At 39.0% G+C, this 22,172-nt stretch overlaps 1 protein-coding gene across 1 annotated transcript; it reads left to right on the top strand.

Moving 5' to 3' along the window:
- The first annotated feature begins 19,058 nt into the window (after nt 1-19,058).
- LOC109050795 (transcription factor Maf-like) lies at nt 19,059-21,797 on the top strand. Its single transcript, XM_019068368.2, is given in 2 exon segments — nt 19,059-20,401; nt 20,403-21,797. Coding segments are annotated over 2 exon segments (966 nt in total). The 5' UTR covers nt 19,059-19,481; the 3' UTR covers nt 20,449-21,797.
- The last annotated feature ends 375 nt before the right edge of the window (nt 21,798-22,172 follow it).

Below are 22,172 nucleotides of genomic sequence, written 5' to 3'. Positions count from 1 at the left end.
TAAATTTGTTTTCTCACATTTTTACAGTAAGATATGCCATTATAAAAACACAGTGCTCAAGTTAATATATTCAACTTTTAAAAATGCATTTTGAGACCTTGCGTTCCCCCATTCTCATGTGTGCCTGTGTCTCATGTTTTCAAAGTAAAAACACATTCTGTGTGAATGGCCTGTAAACCAGCATAAGATGGTTCAAGCCGAATTCCTGAGGAAGCGTAACTATTTTACAAGGTGGTAATTTCATATGAATTTGTATGATGTGATTCATCCAGAAACAATTTTAAGAAGAAATAAGCACAAAGGTCCACTATTAAACATAAGCTTCAGCGGAGTCTAAGCAAATATTAAAATAAGTGGGATTCGTACGATTCCGATTCACCAGAATGTACAGTAGTTACGAATTGCCATGAGAGTGTGTTGGTCTTCGCTGATCACCAGGATAGTTTCTACTGGTCAGGCCCATCGTGTTTGAAGGTTTTGGATTACAAAGGAGATTGATATGCTAACCATTTTACCTGTACCTACAAGTGCTAGTATCACAACACAACATGAAACATCACATCATAAAACAGTTTTCAGTTTTCACTGTTGTGTGCCACAAAATATAGTGTAAGATAGCACTTAAACTGCCTCCAGTGAGATTATTCCAAAGACCTCCATTCTGTCAGCATTTACAGCGGCACTCATTGACAGAGGAGTAATTTGAACTCCATGTCCCAGGGGTCCACTCCTTTACTTCCTGCTCCAGGAATAAGCAGCGTATCGATTAGTTATCAGCCAGTAATTGGGCCACGATCTTTCTCTCTCTCTCTCTTCTCTTCGCTCTTGCTCTCCTTCTGTCTCCCCCTGAGATGTGTGATGGCCATGAAGAGCAACGGATATCCCCACTGATGCTGATAAATATCCCGCTGAACAAAAGATCCTCCCCAAACAGCTGTTACATCCCACTTATGACTCCTGTTCTATCTCTCGTCACATTTGTACACATATCCAAGTTTCAAAACATTGGGACAATGGCTAACAGTCTTTTTTTCAGTGAAGTAGTAAAGAGAGCAGTGAAAACGACAGAAATCTCCAAATGAGTCCATTTTGGTGAACGATAGGACTGGCATTTATGCAGCCCTGCTCTCTAATATCAATGTGAATATTGTAGTGTGCACAACAGCTTTTTGAGCAATTATGACACCATTTTTGTGCATTAGTGTATGAATGTACAATTAAGTTGCAAATGTTTCTTCAACTGTAGGCACTTTTAACCTTGTGTAATTCTAGAAAATAAACTCTCATAATAGAAAGTGTATTTATATTGTGTAATAATTTTGTAATAAAAGTTTATATATTTTGTAATAATTTAAAAATTATATATATATATATAACTAATTAGGCTATGGCTATAGGACATAGAGTTCTTCTTAAACACACACATTACATCATGTGAACTAGGAGGCTATAACTAGAGGCTAAATGTCTGTGTGAAATGGCACGAGCATTAAAAATGTTATGACTGATTTATTCTTAATGTTTATTTATCCAGAGTTGGGATTTAGACATTTTGAGAGCCTGAAAAGGAAATGAGGCAGATAAAACGAGCACATGCATGCGTGAACTCTTCCCAGAATAATCCCCGCTGTGAACCAACCAGACGCAACATGCCAAAAGAGCCATTTACTTCCCAGACAAACGACTTTACGAAGCCGCCGCTGCTCCTTGACTCTTCTTTAAAACCACATTTGACAAGGATCTCATTTTGCTGCTCAATATTGCCATCATCAAACCGTCAGCTGCTTTAACCAACCTGTTCATCATTTCAACATCACTACAGCATTGCGCTTCAGTTACCCAATCAAAGAGTCGTGAGCAACGCTAGACAACACTAGGTGCTTCAAGATATGGACAGATGCCTTGCAGTGAAATCAGATGATCTGATTCATTGAAAACCAATGTCCATTTTCTTATTTGACAACAAGCACTCCATGTTTTGTGATGTTAGGAGTCAACTACTGAGTTTCTACTTGATGTTCAGGAACTTTCATGGACTGTACTTGCTACCATGTAACTCAACGCAAGTTGAATGCCACATAGAGTAGGTAAAATACAGGTTCTTCAATGGTTCTTTGCAGAAAATTCATTAAAAACATTTTTTCAAACACATTTACAGTGTATAGGGTTCTTGAGTTGGTTAAATGAAGGTTAAAAAAAAGATCTTGATGTTAATCAAAATGTGGTATGTGGTAACCACTTTAGGCTATAAAATCAATTGTTTAATTAAAAGGCACCAGAATTCATTAGCATTCTTCTGGGGGAGGACCCACCCACAATTTTTTATTTTTGTTTGCTTCCAATGCCCATGATGGAATGACCCGTCTGTGGGTGGTTTTCTAATGAACTAGAAAATAAAAAGTGGTTCTTAAAGGTTTTCCTACACCATCAGTCTGTAGAACCCCTTTTAGAATCTGTTTAGAACAGTTACGTTCATAAACCCAACCCACACACAGCTCTCCAGAAGTTGATTTAAATATAAAGATCACCAATGCAGTTTATACATGCATTTGTCTCCAATTATGCAAGCCCACCATACTGAAAAGACCCTAAATCATCTCTGCATGTCTTACATAATCCATAAATAATGGCTTTGTGTATGTTAACACCCTGCTGCGTGATATGATTCATATCTCGTATTGTTGCCGCTGTTGTTCACAGTCCTGTCCGCGTTTTAAATGAGCGTTCAGATGGCCGATGGGGGAGTATTTGAGAGCTGACACAAATGCATTTGTGGATTGTATATCTCCCCTGTTTATGTGTGCGGTTACAGTCTCACATGCTAGCAGGTGATAGATGGCCGCCACGTGGCCACACATGCTGAGCTCGGCCATGTGTTGACGCAGCGCTTACAAGAGTCTTTACGAGAATATGAATGAGATTTGTGAACTGACCAAGGAACAAGTTTGTTTTTCCGTTTATTGTCCAAATGAACAAGATTACACTAATGGTGGGAAGGTAAATCTAATTAAACACTGAAACGGTTCCCTTCTTTACCTTTTAAAGCTCTGGATTATGGTTATTTATGTCTTTATGCAAATGTGGCTTGGAGCGGAAGACAAATCCAGGGTTCTTGACTAGACCGTAACAGAAATGAATCTTATTTCCCCCCAAGCAATGTTTGAGCTTTCATAATGGGATGTGGCTATATTAGCCGATGAGTTGATAGACCAGCTTTCCAAACCACTTTTTGTACTAACTTTACTAGTCTTAGCTGTTGTGTTGGCTGGTTTTATAGGCGTTTAGGGCACTTTTTCTAACCCTGTCTAATGGGAAAACATAATTATTTTACACAGTACAAATTTAGTGTGAACTGAAACACAATTTGTAGGAGAACATATGATTAGTATAAAAAAATAAGCCTGAAGCTACCCCTAAACTTAACTCTTAGTGCAATATTAGAATGTTGTACAAAATTATCAATGAGATTCTTGCCAAAATCTAAAATAGTTATGAATTGTTAGGAGACTTTATTGCACTTTTCAACTTGTCAGGCTTGTAGACGAGCTAAACCAGCTAAAACCAGCTTAGGCATGTTTAAGAGGTTTGTTTGTTTTCCTAAAGGTTTTGCTCATCTTCATGTCAATGAAGTGAAATTATGTGATTTATACAGTATTTAATTGGGATTATTTGAACAAATATAAATGACAGGCTTCACTAAAGACTTGTGATCTGAAAGACTCACCCTCTCATCTCTCTCTCTGCATATCAGCCTGTCTATATCCACCCTAGACCACATTTCTGGCACTTTTTGGGATCATTTACATCTCTCATATCTCAGTATCTAATCTGGAGCAGGTCCAAACTCCTCTGGCCAATCAGGAGCAGCGGTGTAAGAGGAGCTAAAGCACTAAAGTGGCTGGCACGACACATACATTTTCTCCATAAAAAACAGCAGAGGATCCAGAGAGCAATGCAGGAGTGCCGAAACCCAAGAGCTCCACAGGCTTCGCCTTCAGGGATCCTGTGGTTCTCACACACACACACACAGAGATTGGATGGGACCCAAACATCAGTCATGTTCAGACATCAGAGTGTATCTGTCTAAACCATCTGCAGTGTGTGTGTGTGTGTGTGGGTGGGTGTGGCTGTGTGTAGTTTGGCTTGCTGAAACTAGAAACTACTGTTGCTGCTTTACATCAATCAACATCTGTGGGAATTCACTTTTTGCACCACATTTTCATATCAATGAATCCAACTCTGCGTACACTAACACACACACACTCACACAAAAAGTGGATGAAATGTTTTTCCCTGTGGATTTAGTCTCATTTTAAAATGCCCTTGATGGCAGTGGGGCAAACAGGGCCTCTTATGGCTAGTCATATATATATGTTTATGTTCCCAACATGTATATTTATTTCATTTTAGAGGTCCACACCGAATACTACTCAAAATTGCATATATCAAAATCTAGTGCATTAAGTTTCAGGATAAGAAAGCACAATTACATGTTATAATGTACCCCAAATTACAAATGCAATTGCTCTTAAAACTTTGCAGGTCAAGTTTGTAACATACCATGTCATGCAGAGACTTGTTGGACTTCAGAATGCTGTTGATTTTAGACTAAACCTTTAACACATTCAAAATAAGTTCCTTCGCTGGCGTTAGAAAGTGTCAGTAAAATCAGCTCTCTTAATAAATCGGTGATGGCAGCGGTTGAGAAACTCTTAGCAGAGTGCTGCAATATAAACTAAAACCTGACAATTCTAACACATGCATGAAAAAATCTGAACTTTTTTATCTGACAAAGAGATTAGGATGTTCATAAGGATATCATAAGGAGCAAAATCATAACGTGTGGGCCAACTCTTAAGTCTGTTTCTCTGGGGAGATATTGTGAGTGTTTGATGCTGCATGTGTGTGCAAGTATTGTGTGTGTGTGTGTGTGTGTGTGTGTGTGTGTGTGTGTGTGTGTGTGTGTGTGTGTGTGTGTGTGTGTGTGTGTGTGTGTGTGTGTGTGTGTGTAAGCCGCTCTGGAACTCACCTACACGTTGTATGGTCTGAATGGGACAGGTCTTTCTGGTTCTTTCCTGCGGCGCTGCCTCATAATGCGCTATTGTGTTTGGGTCAGCTAAGCCTGAGCATGAGCCGAGTGTGAGTCAAACACAGGCTTTGTGAGACCAACCTGGACATCGGCCATGTGGAAAAATGCTGGGTTTCCTGGCATCTTTGCTCTTTTTGGTGGTAATAAAACATTCAATAATGTGAACTGTCCTGTGTTCAAACCTCAGTGGATCTTTGTACCACCTCTTCTTCTCATTTTTGGCTTTATATGCTTCTTGAGTCTCTGTAGGTTTTTTTTTTTTTCTTTTTTCATTATAGGTTCTACATACCATTTGAAAAGGTTCCAATAAATTTTTTAAGGTATTACAATGATATATGCACTGAGAAAAAAATAAAAAATAAAAATAAAAAAATAAAACAAGCTACACTAAATATTAACATTAGATGTGAGCTTTCAGAGAGGTGGTTTTTCACTGTAAATTGAAAGAGAGGTAATTCTTTTTCACTCCCCAAAGCTGTACATATAACAAAAATTTTCTGTAAAATTACATTAAATGTTAGCTATATTAGTTTTTCCCAAGTAAGGGAACTTACTGTTAACCAATTAACAGGTTTTTACTGTGTCACTTTTACAGACCTTTACCAGCATCACACTTTAAAACCTTTACATGACAGAGCAATAAAATAAACAGAATTGGCTGGTCTAGGGGAGAATTTCTTGAGGAGGATTTGAGATATTGTTGAGATCTCTTTTGAAACGCTCTGTGTGATCTCAATTGTGACTTTTTTTCTACTATGGGAGAATACAAATGAGCTGTTTTCAAACCACAAACACACACACACACACAAATCCCTAGGTTTCAGAAACCCTGCGACAGATCTAGCATGCATCTTTGTTGGCATCTCAGGCCAGCTCTACCCAGCTCTACCCATGATGACCCGGCTATGCCTGCTGTCAGCGGCCCCTCTCACTTTGCAGACTAATTAGCAGGAGAGAGTGGATTTATGGCTAGCGAGGGATGATGCAGTGTGTGAGGTGTCCTGTAGCCATAACGGGGCGGCGGTGACAGGGTCAGAGCCGAAGAAATCGCCTCTCTCCTGCTCTCTAATAGCTCAGGTGGGAGATGCTTATTAATGAGCGTCTCCGTGGCGATGCGTGGCACATAAATAACAGAGCGGGGCACATTGCTTCCCATCTCCACCAAATGAATCATCAGCATGTTCTTTCCCACGCTAACACTAAGGAGTTTTATATGAGTGGGTCACGGTTAACACAGTGAGTAAACTAAATAATAACAGTGTGAGTAATAAGAAATATTAGACTGTGGGTTAGCGTGCAAACCTTTCACCTGAGTGTTTAACTTCAGCACGTAACTCATACTGCACATGAATGATGTCTCAAAACACACAGTTTGCTAAAGAAAGGTGTGCTACTGCTTTTCTTAGTGATCAAGCTTACAATGCTTGCCTGCCAGAAGATAAAACAGGTGAAAATCTCCTACAAACATGCTACCTAAATAGTGCACCATATATAAAGTGCACACGACTCACACACATACTTGACTTACAATTGATTCCTAATAGAGTTTGGCATTAGCATGATGCTATGCTAACTGTATGACATTGTATTAAGCATAAAATTACATATCAGTCACTTTCAGTTGATTCTAATAGTGTTTGATGTTACCATATTGCTAAGCCACTATATTGACACACTAATAAACATAAAAATACATATCAGTTACTGAGAAAAAAAACTGAGCAGACACTGGGATGAAGATGAAGCTTTTCTAGACCATATGGTGTCAATCGCCTGTGTTTGCACATGCTATCAAATTGAGTACACTTTGAAAGGCTACCTATTTCACTGTATGCATGCGTTAACACATGTACTTATACAAAAATAAAGCATGCTTTGGGCTTTAAGCATAAAATTGCATAGGCCCAACACTCACTTACAACTGATTCCAATAATAATCTGTTAGCATTTTGCTAAACTAAATGTGGTGTTTTGACAATAATAAACATAAAAATACATAACAGACAATTACAACTGAATCCTAATAGACAATTGATTCCAATAATAAATCCACACAACATTTTAATTAAAAACATGTTGCTGAAACGCACATTAAAATAAAGGCAAACCAAAAAAAATTTAATCCACACAAGAGTTTAATTAAGGTCCAAGAAGATGATAATCCATAGATAAAAGGGAACATGCAACAAAACAACATTAAACATCACAATACAATAACCAGCAAGGATTGAACAAAAACAGGGAGTACTTTTACAAAAGCAAGAGAGGGACTAATGACTAAATTAACAGGAAACAGGTGAACTTCATGAACTAATCAATGAAACTAATCAGACATGAGTGAAAACTAGGTCAAATAGGGAAGACAAGGAAAGACAGACTGTGACATATTGCTCCCTTTCAGGAAGGCGTGACCTCACGCTGCAGAAACAACAAAGGGTGGGATGGAGGGGGACTTAGGAGGAGGACAAAGGAGTGGAGTTGGGATGGTAACAGGGGACGGTGAAGTGCAGGTAAGAAAGCAGGAAGATGACCAGGGCAGTGACGACGGAGGGAGGAGCCATGGAGAGATCAGGAGGAACCATGGTGGACCATACGGAGGGAGGAGCCAGGGAGAACAGACAGACAGTTCAGAAGATGGGAGAGGAGGAATGTCAGAATAAAAGTTGAGTCCAGCTGCAGCTAACCTTTAGCGGTGGAACAGTGGGCAGGGCTTTCCACATCGCCCTCACTCTCCATTGTATAATCCTCCAAGGTGGATATTGTTGCCAGCTCACGCACCTGGTCAGATGTTTGATGAGGCTCTGGCTCCGTGGCGATCCTCAGCTCTGTCACTCCATTAGGCAATGGCTCTTTGATCACGGCAGACTCTAGCTCTCCGTCTGCAGTGGGCTCTGGCTGTTGCTCTGCACAGTGGGGTGGTGTTCGGCTGGCCTCTGGGACCAGAGTGGGGCTGGTGAGTTCTGCATCAGCGTGGCAGACGGTGACGCAGTGGTGGCAGTGGTGACGTGCAACTCACCAGCACCCACTCCACAAATGCAGGCGAAATACTCTCGAGGACCATCTCTGGACATCTGCGCTGTGCATGCCGAGTTAAGGTTCGCCTGGTAGAACACGCAGAGGCAGTCATGCGGGTAGCTGGTGTAATGAGCTACCTCTAGGAATAGTCTAGTGTGGTCCTCGAGAGAAAGCTTGCCCTGCTCCAGAAGCAGGAGGAGAAATTCTGGGATGGCCCATGATTGCAAAAGAAAAAACACAAACTTTCAAAAAACTAAAAAATAAACACTGATGTTGAGGAAAGGCACACAAAGACAAAGGTAATCCACACAAGAGTTTAATTAGAGTCCAAGAATATGATAATCCATAGACACAAGGGAACATGCAGCAAAACAACATCAAACATCACAATACAATAACCAGCAAGGACTGAACACAAACAGCGAGTACTTACACAAAAGCAAGAGATTGACTAATGACTAAATAAACAGGATACAGGTGAACTGAATGAACTAATCAAGGGAACTAATCAGATATGAGGGAAAACTAGGTCAAACAGGGAAGACAAAGAAAGACACAGACTGTGACCGTTGCTTAGCTAACTATGTGACATGCTTTAAAAAAGCATTATAGCCACTTGTAAACGATTACAAAAGTGTTTGCTGTTAGCGTGATGCTAAGCTAACTGTGTGACATGCTAATAAACACTTTCAATCTGACATTGTTTGGCTTTAGCATGTTGCTAAGCTAACTGTGTGACACTAAAAACAACACACAAATATTTATTTTTTTCAGTATTGAGTGAAATAAATATATACTGTAGCTAACACATTGCAATGGCATTCTATTTGTTAACATTAGTTAACATAAACTAATAATGAAAAAAATTCAAAAGTACTGTATTTATTAATCTTAATGTTAATTTCTACATTTACTAAAAAAATGTTCAAATCAAAAGTTGTATCTGTTAATATTATTTAATAGACCAGAGAAAACGTGGACTAACAATGAACAGTTGTATGTTTATTAACTAAAATTATAAAAGGCTAATAGATACTTTAACAAATCTTTTGCTCATTGTTAGTTGATGTTAGTGAAGGCTTTAAGTAATGTTTACTAATGGGATTTTATAATGTCAAGTCTTGCCAATAAATATAACTAATATTATTTCTTTTAACTCATCTGCCATCTTGGATGTATTGACACTATTGGCAATTGTGATAACTGACAATTGCGATAGATGGGTAACTCCTATTTTAATCAAACAAATTTAAAAACAATTATTATGAAAGATTCTATTGCTGCAAGTGTAAAATATGGATTACTCCAATTATAACTTAATTTTAAATGAAAACAAATGCGATTAGTTTGCATACAATTCATGAGTGTAAGTCATTCAGGCTATATGTGTAATAAACGCACGTGTACTAAAGTGTTCATGGAGAGAGAGAGCGGTGGATGTGTGATGATAAACATGTCTGCAGATGAAATGAGAGCACATTAAAGTCCAGAATATTAACTCTAAAACGCAAGAAGCTGCTGCTCAATTACAGCACTTTGTTTCCATGAGTTGAAGCTGACTATGTTAATTCCCTTCATAAAACATCGCACTGAGGGATGCCACAGCGAACGCCAACCTGGTAATAGCTTTTATGTCGCCTTCATTCTATTACAAAAAGATACAACACTTAGTAAAAAAAAAAAAAAAAACCCTATGGAGAAACATTTCATTTTTCCATAGCTGGTAATTAAATGTTCCTCAAATGAGTTCATTGAAATCATGGTGTTCATTTGTGCTAAGCATGGGATTTAACAGACTTTGTTAAACAGGGATTGTGAGGGAATATTAAACTAGTCACCCACTGGGATTGTATAATGAATGAATGTCGCCATAATCCCGATAATGGTGGATTACTTTTCATTCAATAGCTTTATTAAAGTTCAGTGGAGGATGTTTATGTCTAGCACACCTATCATGATGAGGCTGAAACAGATCTTCTCTCAAATTAACCTATCCGTCACTTTAAAGGAATATGCAAGGTTTAGAAGCAAAAATCTGGGTTACAGTGCAGTGCATAAGTGAATACGTCCAATCTGTTAAAATATTTCAGATGTATGGCTACAACTCGTAAACATCAGTGTTGGAGGTAATGCATTACAAGCAATGCGAGTTACTTTTTTTCAAGTAACTAGTAAATTAACACATTACTTTTAATTTACAATGATATATCTGAGTTACTTTTTCAAATAAGTTACTTTGTTTTCTCATTTATTCACTGACAGATCTCCTGTCCCCATTTTGAGAGAAATCGGGAATGAGGTGCAGAGGAAGAGGTTCTTCATTCAGCCTGAGACTGATTTATTTCACTTTTGGTGCAAAACGGCCCTTACTGTTGGCAAAAATATAACTTTTTTATTATTATTATTATTAGTAGTAGTAAAAACCAAATAAGCAATACCATATCAGGTGCCAAAAGTAACGCAAAACTAATGTAATGCATTACTTTACATAAAAAGTAACTTAATTAATGAACTAACACAATGGGAGTCATGCAATATTATAATGCATTACAAATTCATATGAATTTGGAAGAATAGTTATAAACTGCCATGAGACTGTGCTGGTAAAGTTCAACTAAATATGAAAATCCTGTCTTCATTTATTCACCCTCATTTTGATCTAAACCCATAAGACTTGCACTCATCTTCAGAACACAAATGAAGCTATTTTAGTATTCTCTCGAGATTGCACACAACCATAACTGTCATGCATCAAAAAGTAAAATTGTAAAACCGATCCGTATCCATATTTGAGTGGCTTAATCAAAGTCTTCTGAAAAAAACATGATCACTTTATATATGTATATTTTCTTGTGTGTTCCATTTACCATATTTGATGTACTCTTTGTATGTGCGTTGATCAGTGTTTATATATGATAAAACTATTCAATTCATAAGGATGTTTTTCTGTTCTTTTTGAAGCATGCAAAGCATTTCCATGGACTTTAAATGAATGGGCAAAAATGATGAGAGAACATTAAAAATACCTTCATCAGTGTTGCGAAGATGAATGCAAGTCTAATGGGTTTGGAACGAGTAATGAGTAAATGATGAGAGAACTAACCCTTTGACATGATTTTAGTGGGAAAAATAAATCTCTTATAAACCCTTTCTGTGTAAAGTTCCACCCAAGTGTACAACGTTTGCATGACAACAGATCATAAACCCTAAAACCCTTAAAACCCCTAAAACTATTGTTAAATAGATAATTGAAGGAGATTTACAGCTCAAATAATACAAGTTTCAATAGAATTAAAACAAGCACTTTTGTAAAAATATAAACTTTAATATTCTAATATGGCCCCAACACTTCCATTATCTCCGTTAGTTAGTAATGTAGTCAACTGAGCTTTACTTCTTTTGATCCCAGAATATTATTTCAACTATAGTACATCAGCTGAGATGTATGATAAAGTAAATAATACAAATAAATATAGTGCAGTGCATTAACTATATATTAAAAATAATGTTATTAAAGGTATTTGCTTAGGCAAGCAACACTATTACGACGCCACGTCCCAACCTACTAAAACAGGCAAAAAACATCCCATAGACTTGAACTGATTGAGGAACCCAAGCCAAATCCAGCCCTGAATATCACAGAGACTTGGTGAGCTTGAATGTCAAATAAGAAATAACCTAGAAATCATGCTTGAAAAATAAAGAAATAAAATAAAATAATACTCTAGCGACACCCTGGCAACTACTCACAACGCCTCATCATTATACTGTAGCAGTCTGTTTTTCCCTTCACAGGCAAACACCCCTGATATTTCTATAGAAAATATAAAAAATGAGTTCACATTATTGTCACTTTTATTGATCAGACAAAATCCCACCGCAATACAGACTGTTTTTGAGTGGACTAATATTGATTGCTGTTTAAATATGAATTAGCTTCTAAAAGGCTTTTGAGGCTTTAGAATACGATGAAGCCGCTTTCACATCTTCAGTTCAGACAGAATATAATCATCTTCCTGGATTGTGTCTTTTCGTGTAAATCTGAGCAAGGACATCACCGCTTCAATAAAAATGAGAGGACAATGTAAAGATGTGCAGGTTTTGAAGGACCACTGACGTCCGGGGGGTTCCCGGCTCACAGAAAAACAAATCGCAAGCTCTCGCTCACCGCTGAGGCCATTGCTCAAAACAATGGGAGAACTCAGTAATGGTTACAATAATTAAATGTATGTGGATGAACTGTAAATCATACAGCCAGTTATTTTTAAACAATATTCATCAATATTCTCAAGGGGGGTGAATTCCGAAAGGTCATGCAATCTCTCATTAACAAAGACCTTGGTAATGTGCTCATATGAACATGAAGACCAGGAAATGGGATATGATGAATCTTAGTAGATTAGAGGAAGACTCTCTCTCTCTCTCTCTCGCTCTCTCTCTCTCTCTCTCATTGATCAGAAGGGTCTCCCGCCCCCACAGCAATCGCTGCTACTCATGAAACACTCTGAAAGTAACCAAATGCTCTTGAAATGTTAACAAATCAAGTTCCTTTTCATTAAAACGTGTCCACAGTTACACAATGATTACACGATAATACAGAACATGACATAACCTGACTAAACATCATCAGTACAAGCATTCCCTGAAGAAATGCTATCATCCAAATTAACCAGATTTAAGTCAAAAATAATATTTAACATAGACGAATCACCTAAATACACCAATTAATACCAGCAAAGCTCATTTTCATGGTTCAAATCAGCTAGAAACAGTATTATTTTAGTATTATTGATATACTATCATAGTTTTTGTTTATATATATATATATATATATATATACACACACACACACACACTTTTTACAGTACGTGCACTCTTCCAGTTATTAAAAATTAAAGGTCAGTCTCAAAACTCGGTTTCCGGTTTTCGGAGAGGACGTTGGCGCACGTTTGGCTGCCACTTCTCCTGCCGTATTTTAGTTGTTTATTATTTTAATTAATTTTAAAACTCTTCTGAATAATTTTAAACTCTTTTGAGTCTTAACTTGCTGCTGGACTTCCACATATTTACCTTGTCTGAGCCAGCGCTTTGGAGTGTTTTCCCCCTGGTCTGTCTGCTGCTGGTCGCATTTGTTTGCCGTGATTCACCTGCACTGTCTCTGCCTGTTGCTGCTGTCTCCGTGTGGGATCGGGCGGGTCCCTGGAGTTGCGTCAAGTTCTCCGTGTGCAATGGCTGTGTAACAACTCTTGGATGTCATCATGCGACTTCATATGATCACCTGGATTATTGCCTGGATTACTGCCGATTTGATTTTATCAGGAACCAGCGTAAAGCAGTGGACTGAACTTCTGGGCTTCACCATGCTGAGGTACTCTCTCTCTGATCTCTTGTCCCTGGGACACCATAGTCGTCCAGATATCAGCGTCATACAAAACTTTGCGTTCCATGCAGCTCCTCCGCCGGCCTAGTTATAATCATAGAGGCTCTCGTCTGAGTCGCTCTACTGCCGGTGCTGGAGTCACTGCACTTTGGTCGAACCGCAGGCGCTCGCTGCGTCGTACTTCTGGTTGCCGTGGAATCGGCCATGGTAACCTACGCTATCCTGAGGTTCTCTCTCTCAAAAACCCGCGGCGAATGTGTGCTGTAGCACTATGCGACTTGCTCACTTCAACACGAGGTCAATAAACAATAAAACGGCACTTATCACTGACACTATCCTTGACAGGAAAATTGACATTCTCTGTCTCAGTGAAACTTGGCATAAAGACAACAATGACTATCTTAATTTGAACATGTGTGCCCCATCTGGACATAAATATATTGACGTGCCTCGAGCTTCTGGTAAGGGTGGTGGCTTGGCTGCAATTTTGCATCAAATATATCACTTGATGTTATTGATGCTCCTACTGTTTCATCATTTGAATGTTTGGTTTTTAAAGTCAATGGTGCTTCACCTGTTCTTGTGCTGCTCATTTATCGTCCACCAAAACCTAATCCTTTATTTTTTCTGAGTTTACTGAGTTGCTGACACTTCTTAGTCCACTCTGTCCGTCTATGGTCTTGACTGGTGATGTCAATTTCCATATTGATAATCCAAACTGTGTCAAAACTGCTACCTTTTGGACATTTTGGATGGTTTTGACTTTAAACAGCATGTTACCTTTTCCGACCCATAGGCTGGGCCATATATTGGATGTGGTATGTTCTGCTGGTGTTGGTATCCAATCTCTGGATAGTATCGACATGAGTATAAGTGACCATAGACTTATTACTTTTGACATAAATGTTATGTATTCACGATCCATTTCTGAGCGCACTATAAAATTTCGTAACATCAAGCACATGGACTTCTCTCTTTTTTCGACTTTCGTCTCTGGGCTTCCCACTACTAACTCCGTGGAGCACTATAATTCCATGCTTTCCTCACTTTTGGATGAGTTCGCACCTGTGCGAGAACGGCTTGTTACTTTTAGGAAACCCTGTCCATGGTTTACCCCGGATTTACGTTTAATGAAAGCCGCCGGAAGACAATTAGAACGGCAGTACAAAAATCTGGCCTGACAGTGCACAGGCTTCTTTACACTGAACAACAGTCTGCTTACCATTCTGCTTTGAATACTGCACGTAAGAGCTACTATTCAAGCATCATTGGTAACGCTGCAACAAATTCTAAATCACTGTTTAAGACTGTTGACAATCTTCTCAAACCAACTAAGGCCGTTGTTCATTCCTCTGTTGACCAGTGTAATAACTTTCTTCATTATTTCACCGGTAAGGTTGAGGGTATATATAGCACTTTAAATACCATCGCTCCTCTTGAGCTAGTTAATATCCAGCCTACAAACTTCCCAACTACTACCTTTTCAAACTTTGAAATGGTCGGAGATTATTTTATTATAAGTACAGTGAAGTCCATGAACTCTACAACCAGTATTTTAGATCCGGTTCCCTGCTCGGTCATTATGAACTGCCTTGCATCAATCTGCCCTTTTATGACTTCAATTGTGAACTTGTCATTGACTTCTGGAATTGTTCCTCCAGAACTAAAAATAGCTGCCATTACACCAGTTCCTAAGAAGACTGGTTGGTGATGTTTCTGATTTATCCAATTACAGGCCGATTTCTAACCTCCCATTCTTGGCTAAAGTTCTTGAGCGTGTTGTGGCTTTTCAGTTAAATAATCACCTAGCTCTGAACAGTCTCTTTGAACCTTTTCAATCTGGGTTCAGAAGAGGGCATAGTACTGAAACCGCTTTAATTAGGGTCGTAAAAGATCTTCTTATCGCGGCGGATTCCGGTGCATGCAGTATTTTGGTCTTGTTAGACCTCAGTGCTGCTTTTGACACTATATGTCACTCTCTTCTGCTTGACAGACTGGAAAATTGGTTGGGTCTTTCTGGAGCTGTCCTCAATTGGTTTCGGTCTTATTTAACGAATCGTGCCCAGTTCGTTGGCTTGGGTAACTACAATTCAGATACCGTGCCTGTTCGACAGGGAGTTCCTCAGGGTTCAGTATTGGGTCCAATATTATTTAACATTTATATGCTTCCACTTGGGCATATCATTAGGAAACATGGTCTTGGGTATCACTGCTATGCGGATGATACGCAGATTTACATCACCACTAGTCCTGATGTCCATTGCTCATTAATAGCTTTGCGTGGTTGTTTAGCAGAGATCAGTATCTGGATGAATAACAACTTCCTGAAGATGAATGGCTCCAAAACCGAACTGATGCAGATTGGTACAGTGGCAGCTACTCGTAAGGCCGAGCAGATCAGTTTGATTGTTGATTCCTGTACAGTAATCCCCACTTCACAGGTGCGAAATCTTGGTATCATTTTTGATTCACAATTATCATTTGAAGCACACATAAAACACATCTCTAAAACTGCATTTTTCCACCTGAGAAACATAGCTCGACTTAGACCTTTTCTCTCTTTTACAGACACAGAAAGGCTTATACATGCCTTCATAACAACTAGGTTAGATTACTGTAATGCCTTGTTCTCTGGCCTTCCAGCTAAGTCGTTGAGCAAGCTTCAGTATATACAAAATTCTGCCGCTCGTGTGCTCACTTGTACTTCTCCTCGTGAACACATTACACCGGTATCTTTCACAATTACACTGGCTTCCCGTAAATGCGAGAATTGATTTTAAAATTCTTATTTTAACTTACAAGGCACTTCATGGGACTGCACCTGACTATCTTTGTGATCTCATCAGTCCTTATACTCCATCACGCTCTCTTCGCTCTACTTACTCTCTTTCACTTCACCAGCCATCATGTAAGCTAAAGACCCAAGGGGAAAGAGCCTTTTCATACAAAGCCCCTAAGCTATGGAATGTCCTTCCTCTGCCCGTCAGAAATGCACCAACATTGGGTTATTTTAAAAAGTTGATTAAGACACATTTATTTAAGACTGTCTTTCTCTAATGAATTGTTGTATTGCTTTTGGTGTTTTTATTTTATTTTATTTATTACTTTATTACTGTAGCGCTTTGGGTTTAAGAAAAGCGCATTACAAATAAAATGTATTATTATTATTATTATTATTATGAAACCTGACAAAAACATGATAATTTTAGATATTATGCTTTTAATAATGCTGAGTTTAGTTAAAGAAAAAGATTAAATAACAACTGAAACACACACACACACACACACACACACACACCAATATAAAATAATATAGTAAAACAATTTACATAATGTATTACACAAGTGAAATATGAATGAATCCTTAGAATCCACCTCTGACAGTACAAGCGAGTAAATACAGTTCTTTCATCAGGTGACGTATACAAAGTGACCCATACACACTGTAGAATTATAAATCACAACAGCACATAAAATCTCAATCTCATTTGTTTCGTTCATGTAAACAGTGTGCTGGGTTTCACCCCACAGCGAAAACAGAATATAAATACTTCATGTCATCAATGTTAGCTGTGAGCTGCAATCAGCAGATGTGTTTCTTCTGTAGAGCACTAATTGCAGGCCGTTATGTTAGTGATCATATGTTATATCGATATACCACTTCTGTGATGTTAAAAGTATGTTAAAATTACAGAAAACATTGTGGGACAAGTATGTTACATCAGGGCAATGCTAACTATATTACCACTGCTCCAAAGAAGCAGAAACAAAAAATAAGTAATGTATATTTTTTCATATCTGGGACTCTTTATTTCTCTTGATTGTTGAGCAGTTATATACAGTCAGAAGGGACATAAACTCAATATTTATTCAGCGCTTTTGAATGGCCTCCGAAGGCTTTTGTTGGGTGATCTAATTAATGAAATAATATGTTGATTTTCTAGGTCTGGGTCCCCGAGAACAGTCACTGAGACTAAGAGAATATTTATTTCCTTTTGGGACTCTGGGCTTGTATTTATTTTTATTTTTACGCCGGCAGCTTTGTAGTTTGTGTGGCTTCCTGGCGTGGCTTTTCCACAGAGAGCTCGACCACATTTCAATATCTCCTGTGAGAATCGTCTTCTTTATTGTCTGCTCTCATGAGCTAATTCTGCTCTAGGAGAGAAATCCTGTTTATTAAGAAACCCTCCAGCAATGAGAGCCATTTCTGAGCACTTAAAGAGATACACGTGTAGCGCTTGTGCACGCAGTCTATTTAACATCAAAACACATAAGTATAACAAGCGATACTTTTCATTAATGTGCTCATGTTATATATATATATATATATATATATATATTACATGCTATTATAATTAATTATAATAATAAATACAACAAGAACAATGTGTAATTACAAGCTGCTCAAATAATGAATGATTAATTACATGTTGTCCATTAGTGTTACTCAGTGTTTAACTATATGATTACAGTAAAGGAAAATGTGGCCATATCATTGAAGAAAAACAAAGAAATATACACTCATTACACTGGTAGCCAAAATGTATATCAACACACCCCATACTCAAGTGACCCTAAGTAGCCTATATGATTAAAATACGGTTTGTCCAAAAAAAAAAAAAAAAAAAAAAAAAAAAAAAACATCTTAAACGATCATTTGGTTACTACCTATGCACGTAATGAGCATTAAGTGAACATTAAATCTATTGATATGTCATCATAAAACTGCTCCCCAGCGCCGTTAAAACAATCTGAACATGTGACAGTGATCTGACTCAGAGATGAAACACTCTCCTGGACAGAGAGGGGGCTCAGCCGAGAGGGGGCGCTGTTGAGGTGTGAAACCGCCTGTCCGCTCGCATGTAAGGGCTTCCCGGACACGTTTTGTGGGACAGTGGAGAAGGGGAAAAAAATCTAATAAATTAATATATTCACATTAAAACAACAAAGACGCTTACTCTGTTGAAACCATATGGCCATTTTAATTGCTTTAGTAGTTACATCTGTCGCTAATATATTCGCCGTGTACTTTTTCCCTCCAATTTGTCTGAAAAATATTAATAATAGCCTATTATTAAAGATTTTTGTTGGATACCTCAAGCGATAATGTAATTAAAGCATTACTTGCGTGACATTTATGGACTTTAATATGGTCTATAAGTGGTTTCGTATAAGAACTATCAATGATAGTTACAATAGTTGAAATTTTTAAGGTTATTAATAGGGTGTATCACTAATGTATTAATCATTATAATCATTGCATAGTTAGATCGCATTATTTTAAACAACACGCAATGTGGAGGAAAAATGCATTGAAAGAAAAAAAATGTGCAAAAGCTTTACTTGCTTTAAATGCCTATATATATATATATATATTTCAGTGTCCATAAAGAGTTAAAGTCGTCCTTTAGCTCTCTGTCATTTCTGACAGGTCGGAAAACTTTTGTTTCTTCTCTAGTATGTAAATTGACCCTCGGATTCAGCGAGCCTATTGGCTACGAGTCCGAGTCAATTTCGTATTTCAAACCTGACGTCAGGGCGGCTATAAAACTCAGCATTGCTTTTATACTCCTATGCTCGGTGATCCTTTAAAAACTCTAGAACAAGCACGGAGTACTTTTTTATTTTTTCCAGCCAAGCATCCAATTGCCAGTCACATACATGTTACGGTCTTCATTTCTACGAAACTATTGAGAGAGAGAAAAAAAAGAAACAGAAAAAAAAGCCATGCAGTGTTAAATGTTTGCGACTCAAACGCGTAGACACTCGCGTACAAAGAGAGAGGAACTGAAGACGCGCGCGCTCCTGCGTCTGTGCGCGAGAGGCGAAAACGCGTCAATTTAAAAAAAAACCTTAATAATAAATCAGCGCTCGCGAAACCTTTTCTTTGCTTTTGAAGAATTAAATAAAGAAATCAAGCTGGCTCACGCTGTCTCGAACCCGACCACTCTGACAGCTGCTCTTCACCCCCTTTGGAGGACTGTCAACAGCAAAAGGATGGCATCAGAACTGGCAATGAGCAGCTCCGACCTGCCCACCAGTCCCCTGGCCATGGAATATGTTAATGACTTCGATCTGATGAAGTTTGAAGTGAAAAAGGAGCCGGTGGAGCCCGATCGCAGCATCAGCCAGTGCAGTCGCCTGATCGCCGGGGGATCCCTGTCTTCCACCCCGATGAGCACGCCTTGCAGCTCGGTTCCCCCTTCCCCAAGCTTCTCGGCGCCCAGTCCGGGCTCCGGGAGCGAGCAGAAGGCGCACCTGGAGGATTTCTACTGGATGACCGGCTACCAACAGCAGCTCAACCCAGAGGCTTTGGGCTTCAGCCCCGAGGACGCGGTGGAGGCGCTGATCAACAGCAGTCACCAGCTCCAGAGCTTCGACGGCTATGCTAGAGGGCAGCAGTTTACCAGCGCAGCCGGGCCGGGAGGCGCCATGGCCGGCGAGGAGATGGGATCCGCCGCCGCGGTGGTCTCCGCGGTCATCGCAGCCGCCGCAGCCCAGAACGGCGGACCCCACCACCACCACCATCACCACCACCACCCGGGCGGGCACCATCCGACGCCCGGGGTGCAGTCCAACGGCAACTCCGCCAACCACCAGCACATGCACCTGGACGACCGCTTCTCGGACGAGCAGCTGGTGACCATGTCCGTGCGCGAGCTCAACCGACATCTCCGGGGGGTCAGCAAAGAGGAGGTCATCCGGCTCAAACAGAAAAGGAGAACCCTCAAAAACAGAGGCTATGCCCAGTCGTGTCGCTACAAGCGGGTCCAGCAGAGGCACGTCCTGGAGGGCGAGAAGACCCAGCTGCTGCAGCAGGTGGACCACCTCAAGCAGGAGATCTCCAGACTGGTGCGCGAGAGAGACGCGTACAAAGAGAAGTACGAGAAGCTCATCAGCAGCGGCTTCAGAGAAAACATCGAGCAGCGACAACAACCCGTCGTCCCCGGAGTTTTTCATGTGAGTTTACCGGCACTTAATAGAGCAGCGGTGTGCAAAAGATGTGTTGGATTGGGCGCGCGCGGGTGGCAGTCACGGTTTCCGCTCACTTTTACTTTTGCAAAAATTAGAAACATTTAACCCAGTAATGAAGAAATCGAGCTTTAGAGTTTAGCCCACCTAACTTTTGCTCTCCGCTTTCGGACAATAATAAGACATTTGCCATCGCCGAGTGGTTATCATTTTGTTTATTCTGTTGAAACTGTAATATGTGAAGGTATACTTTCATTTGATACTTCCTCTGTCCTACGCCTCGTGTTGCGTAACTTTTAAGTTCACATTTTTGTAAAGTTCAAGTGACACATGCTGGTTACATGAAAGCGTGGAGAAGTGTTTGAACTCATGTCGAGTGTCTAAACAGACTCATGCCCCTCATAAACTGAGCGAGACTCACATTGTTTCATTCAAACTCCATCACATTCTGTGTTGTTGTGAAGAACTCACTCAGTAATGTATTTATTTGTGTGTCGACCCCACATGCTGGTCATGTTGTGGCTGACGGTGTTTTGTGTTTCTTGTTCCTGAACGAACTGAGTTGAAATGCTCCGACTTAACATTCATTTTCTCATTGTCTGGTCCTGTCCACTTTTTTGGGACTCTGAGCAAAAAAGTGAGATCTTTCATCCTTTACATGAAACATTGCCTCCATTAATCTTGCGACAAACTCATTTTTGAGTTGTCATTGTCATTTTTGACACTGTCATTTTTGTACAACAATTTTACATATGTTTTGGCAAGAAGAGTGATTCTGTATGTTTTATTTTATTATTACTTTTTTTTTTTTTTTTTCGGACGAAGATACATTATTAAACCCCTGAAACAATTGTAACTTATCTCAGTGTGATACACTTAAGACTGAAAGATTTGCAATTTGACAAATATGTCACTCTAAATATTACTTGACCATAAAATATGGTAAACCGAGCGCTGTCCTACCTATTCGAGGGACTGAAGTTTTTATAAATTACTCTCATTAAGGAGAAGAATATTGTAGCCTATAGATGAAGAATGAAGAGTTTGTCTTGGCACGCGCTCGAAATACTGCACTCAAAACTGTTATTTTAACATTTGCAAATATATTTCAAATTATTACATGATACAGCCTAATACTGAGGTATCTCGGAGCTCGCTGCCTTAAAACATTTACTTGCATCAGGTGGGAAATAAGACCTTTCAGAAAACTAAACAGTCCCAGCTTATACTTGTGCTACTGTTAATACAACGTTTTAATATTTGATAGCGATTAATTGACAAATAATGACTGTACAAACTGGAGCAGAATATAGTTAATCAATAAATGTTAAATATTGCAAATCAAATGTCCTCATGTTATTTATTAGAGTACACCTAAAATGTGAGACTCCATCTGAATACAGTATTTAATATCACATGCTGACTGAAAAATGAAAAACTATTATTTTTTTTTTAAATGTCTGATAGGTTTGAGGAAAGTTCACAATTTCACTTGTTGCCGCGAGACAGTTCGCTCGAGTTTAAGCAAATATTCTCTTATTAAATCGGATTTGCTTATATTTTAATTGAACTAAAATAACATATGGCAGGTAAAATAATTTTTATTTGAAAAAAAAAAAACATAACATCGTAGGCTATACAGCAACATTTTTCGATAAACATTACAAAATGCGCTCGCACTTTGCACTGCACGCGCTGTGTGTTTATATAAGAATA

Source organism: Cyprinus carpio, chromosome A25, assembly GCF_018340385.1.
Source record: "Cyprinus carpio isolate SPL01 chromosome A25, ASM1834038v1, whole genome shotgun sequence".
NCBI lineage: Eukaryota > Metazoa > Chordata > Actinopteri > Cypriniformes > Cyprinidae > Cyprinus > Cyprinus carpio.
Note: the sequence above shows the minus strand (reverse complement) of the source record. Positions and strands in the feature narration are given on the sequence as shown.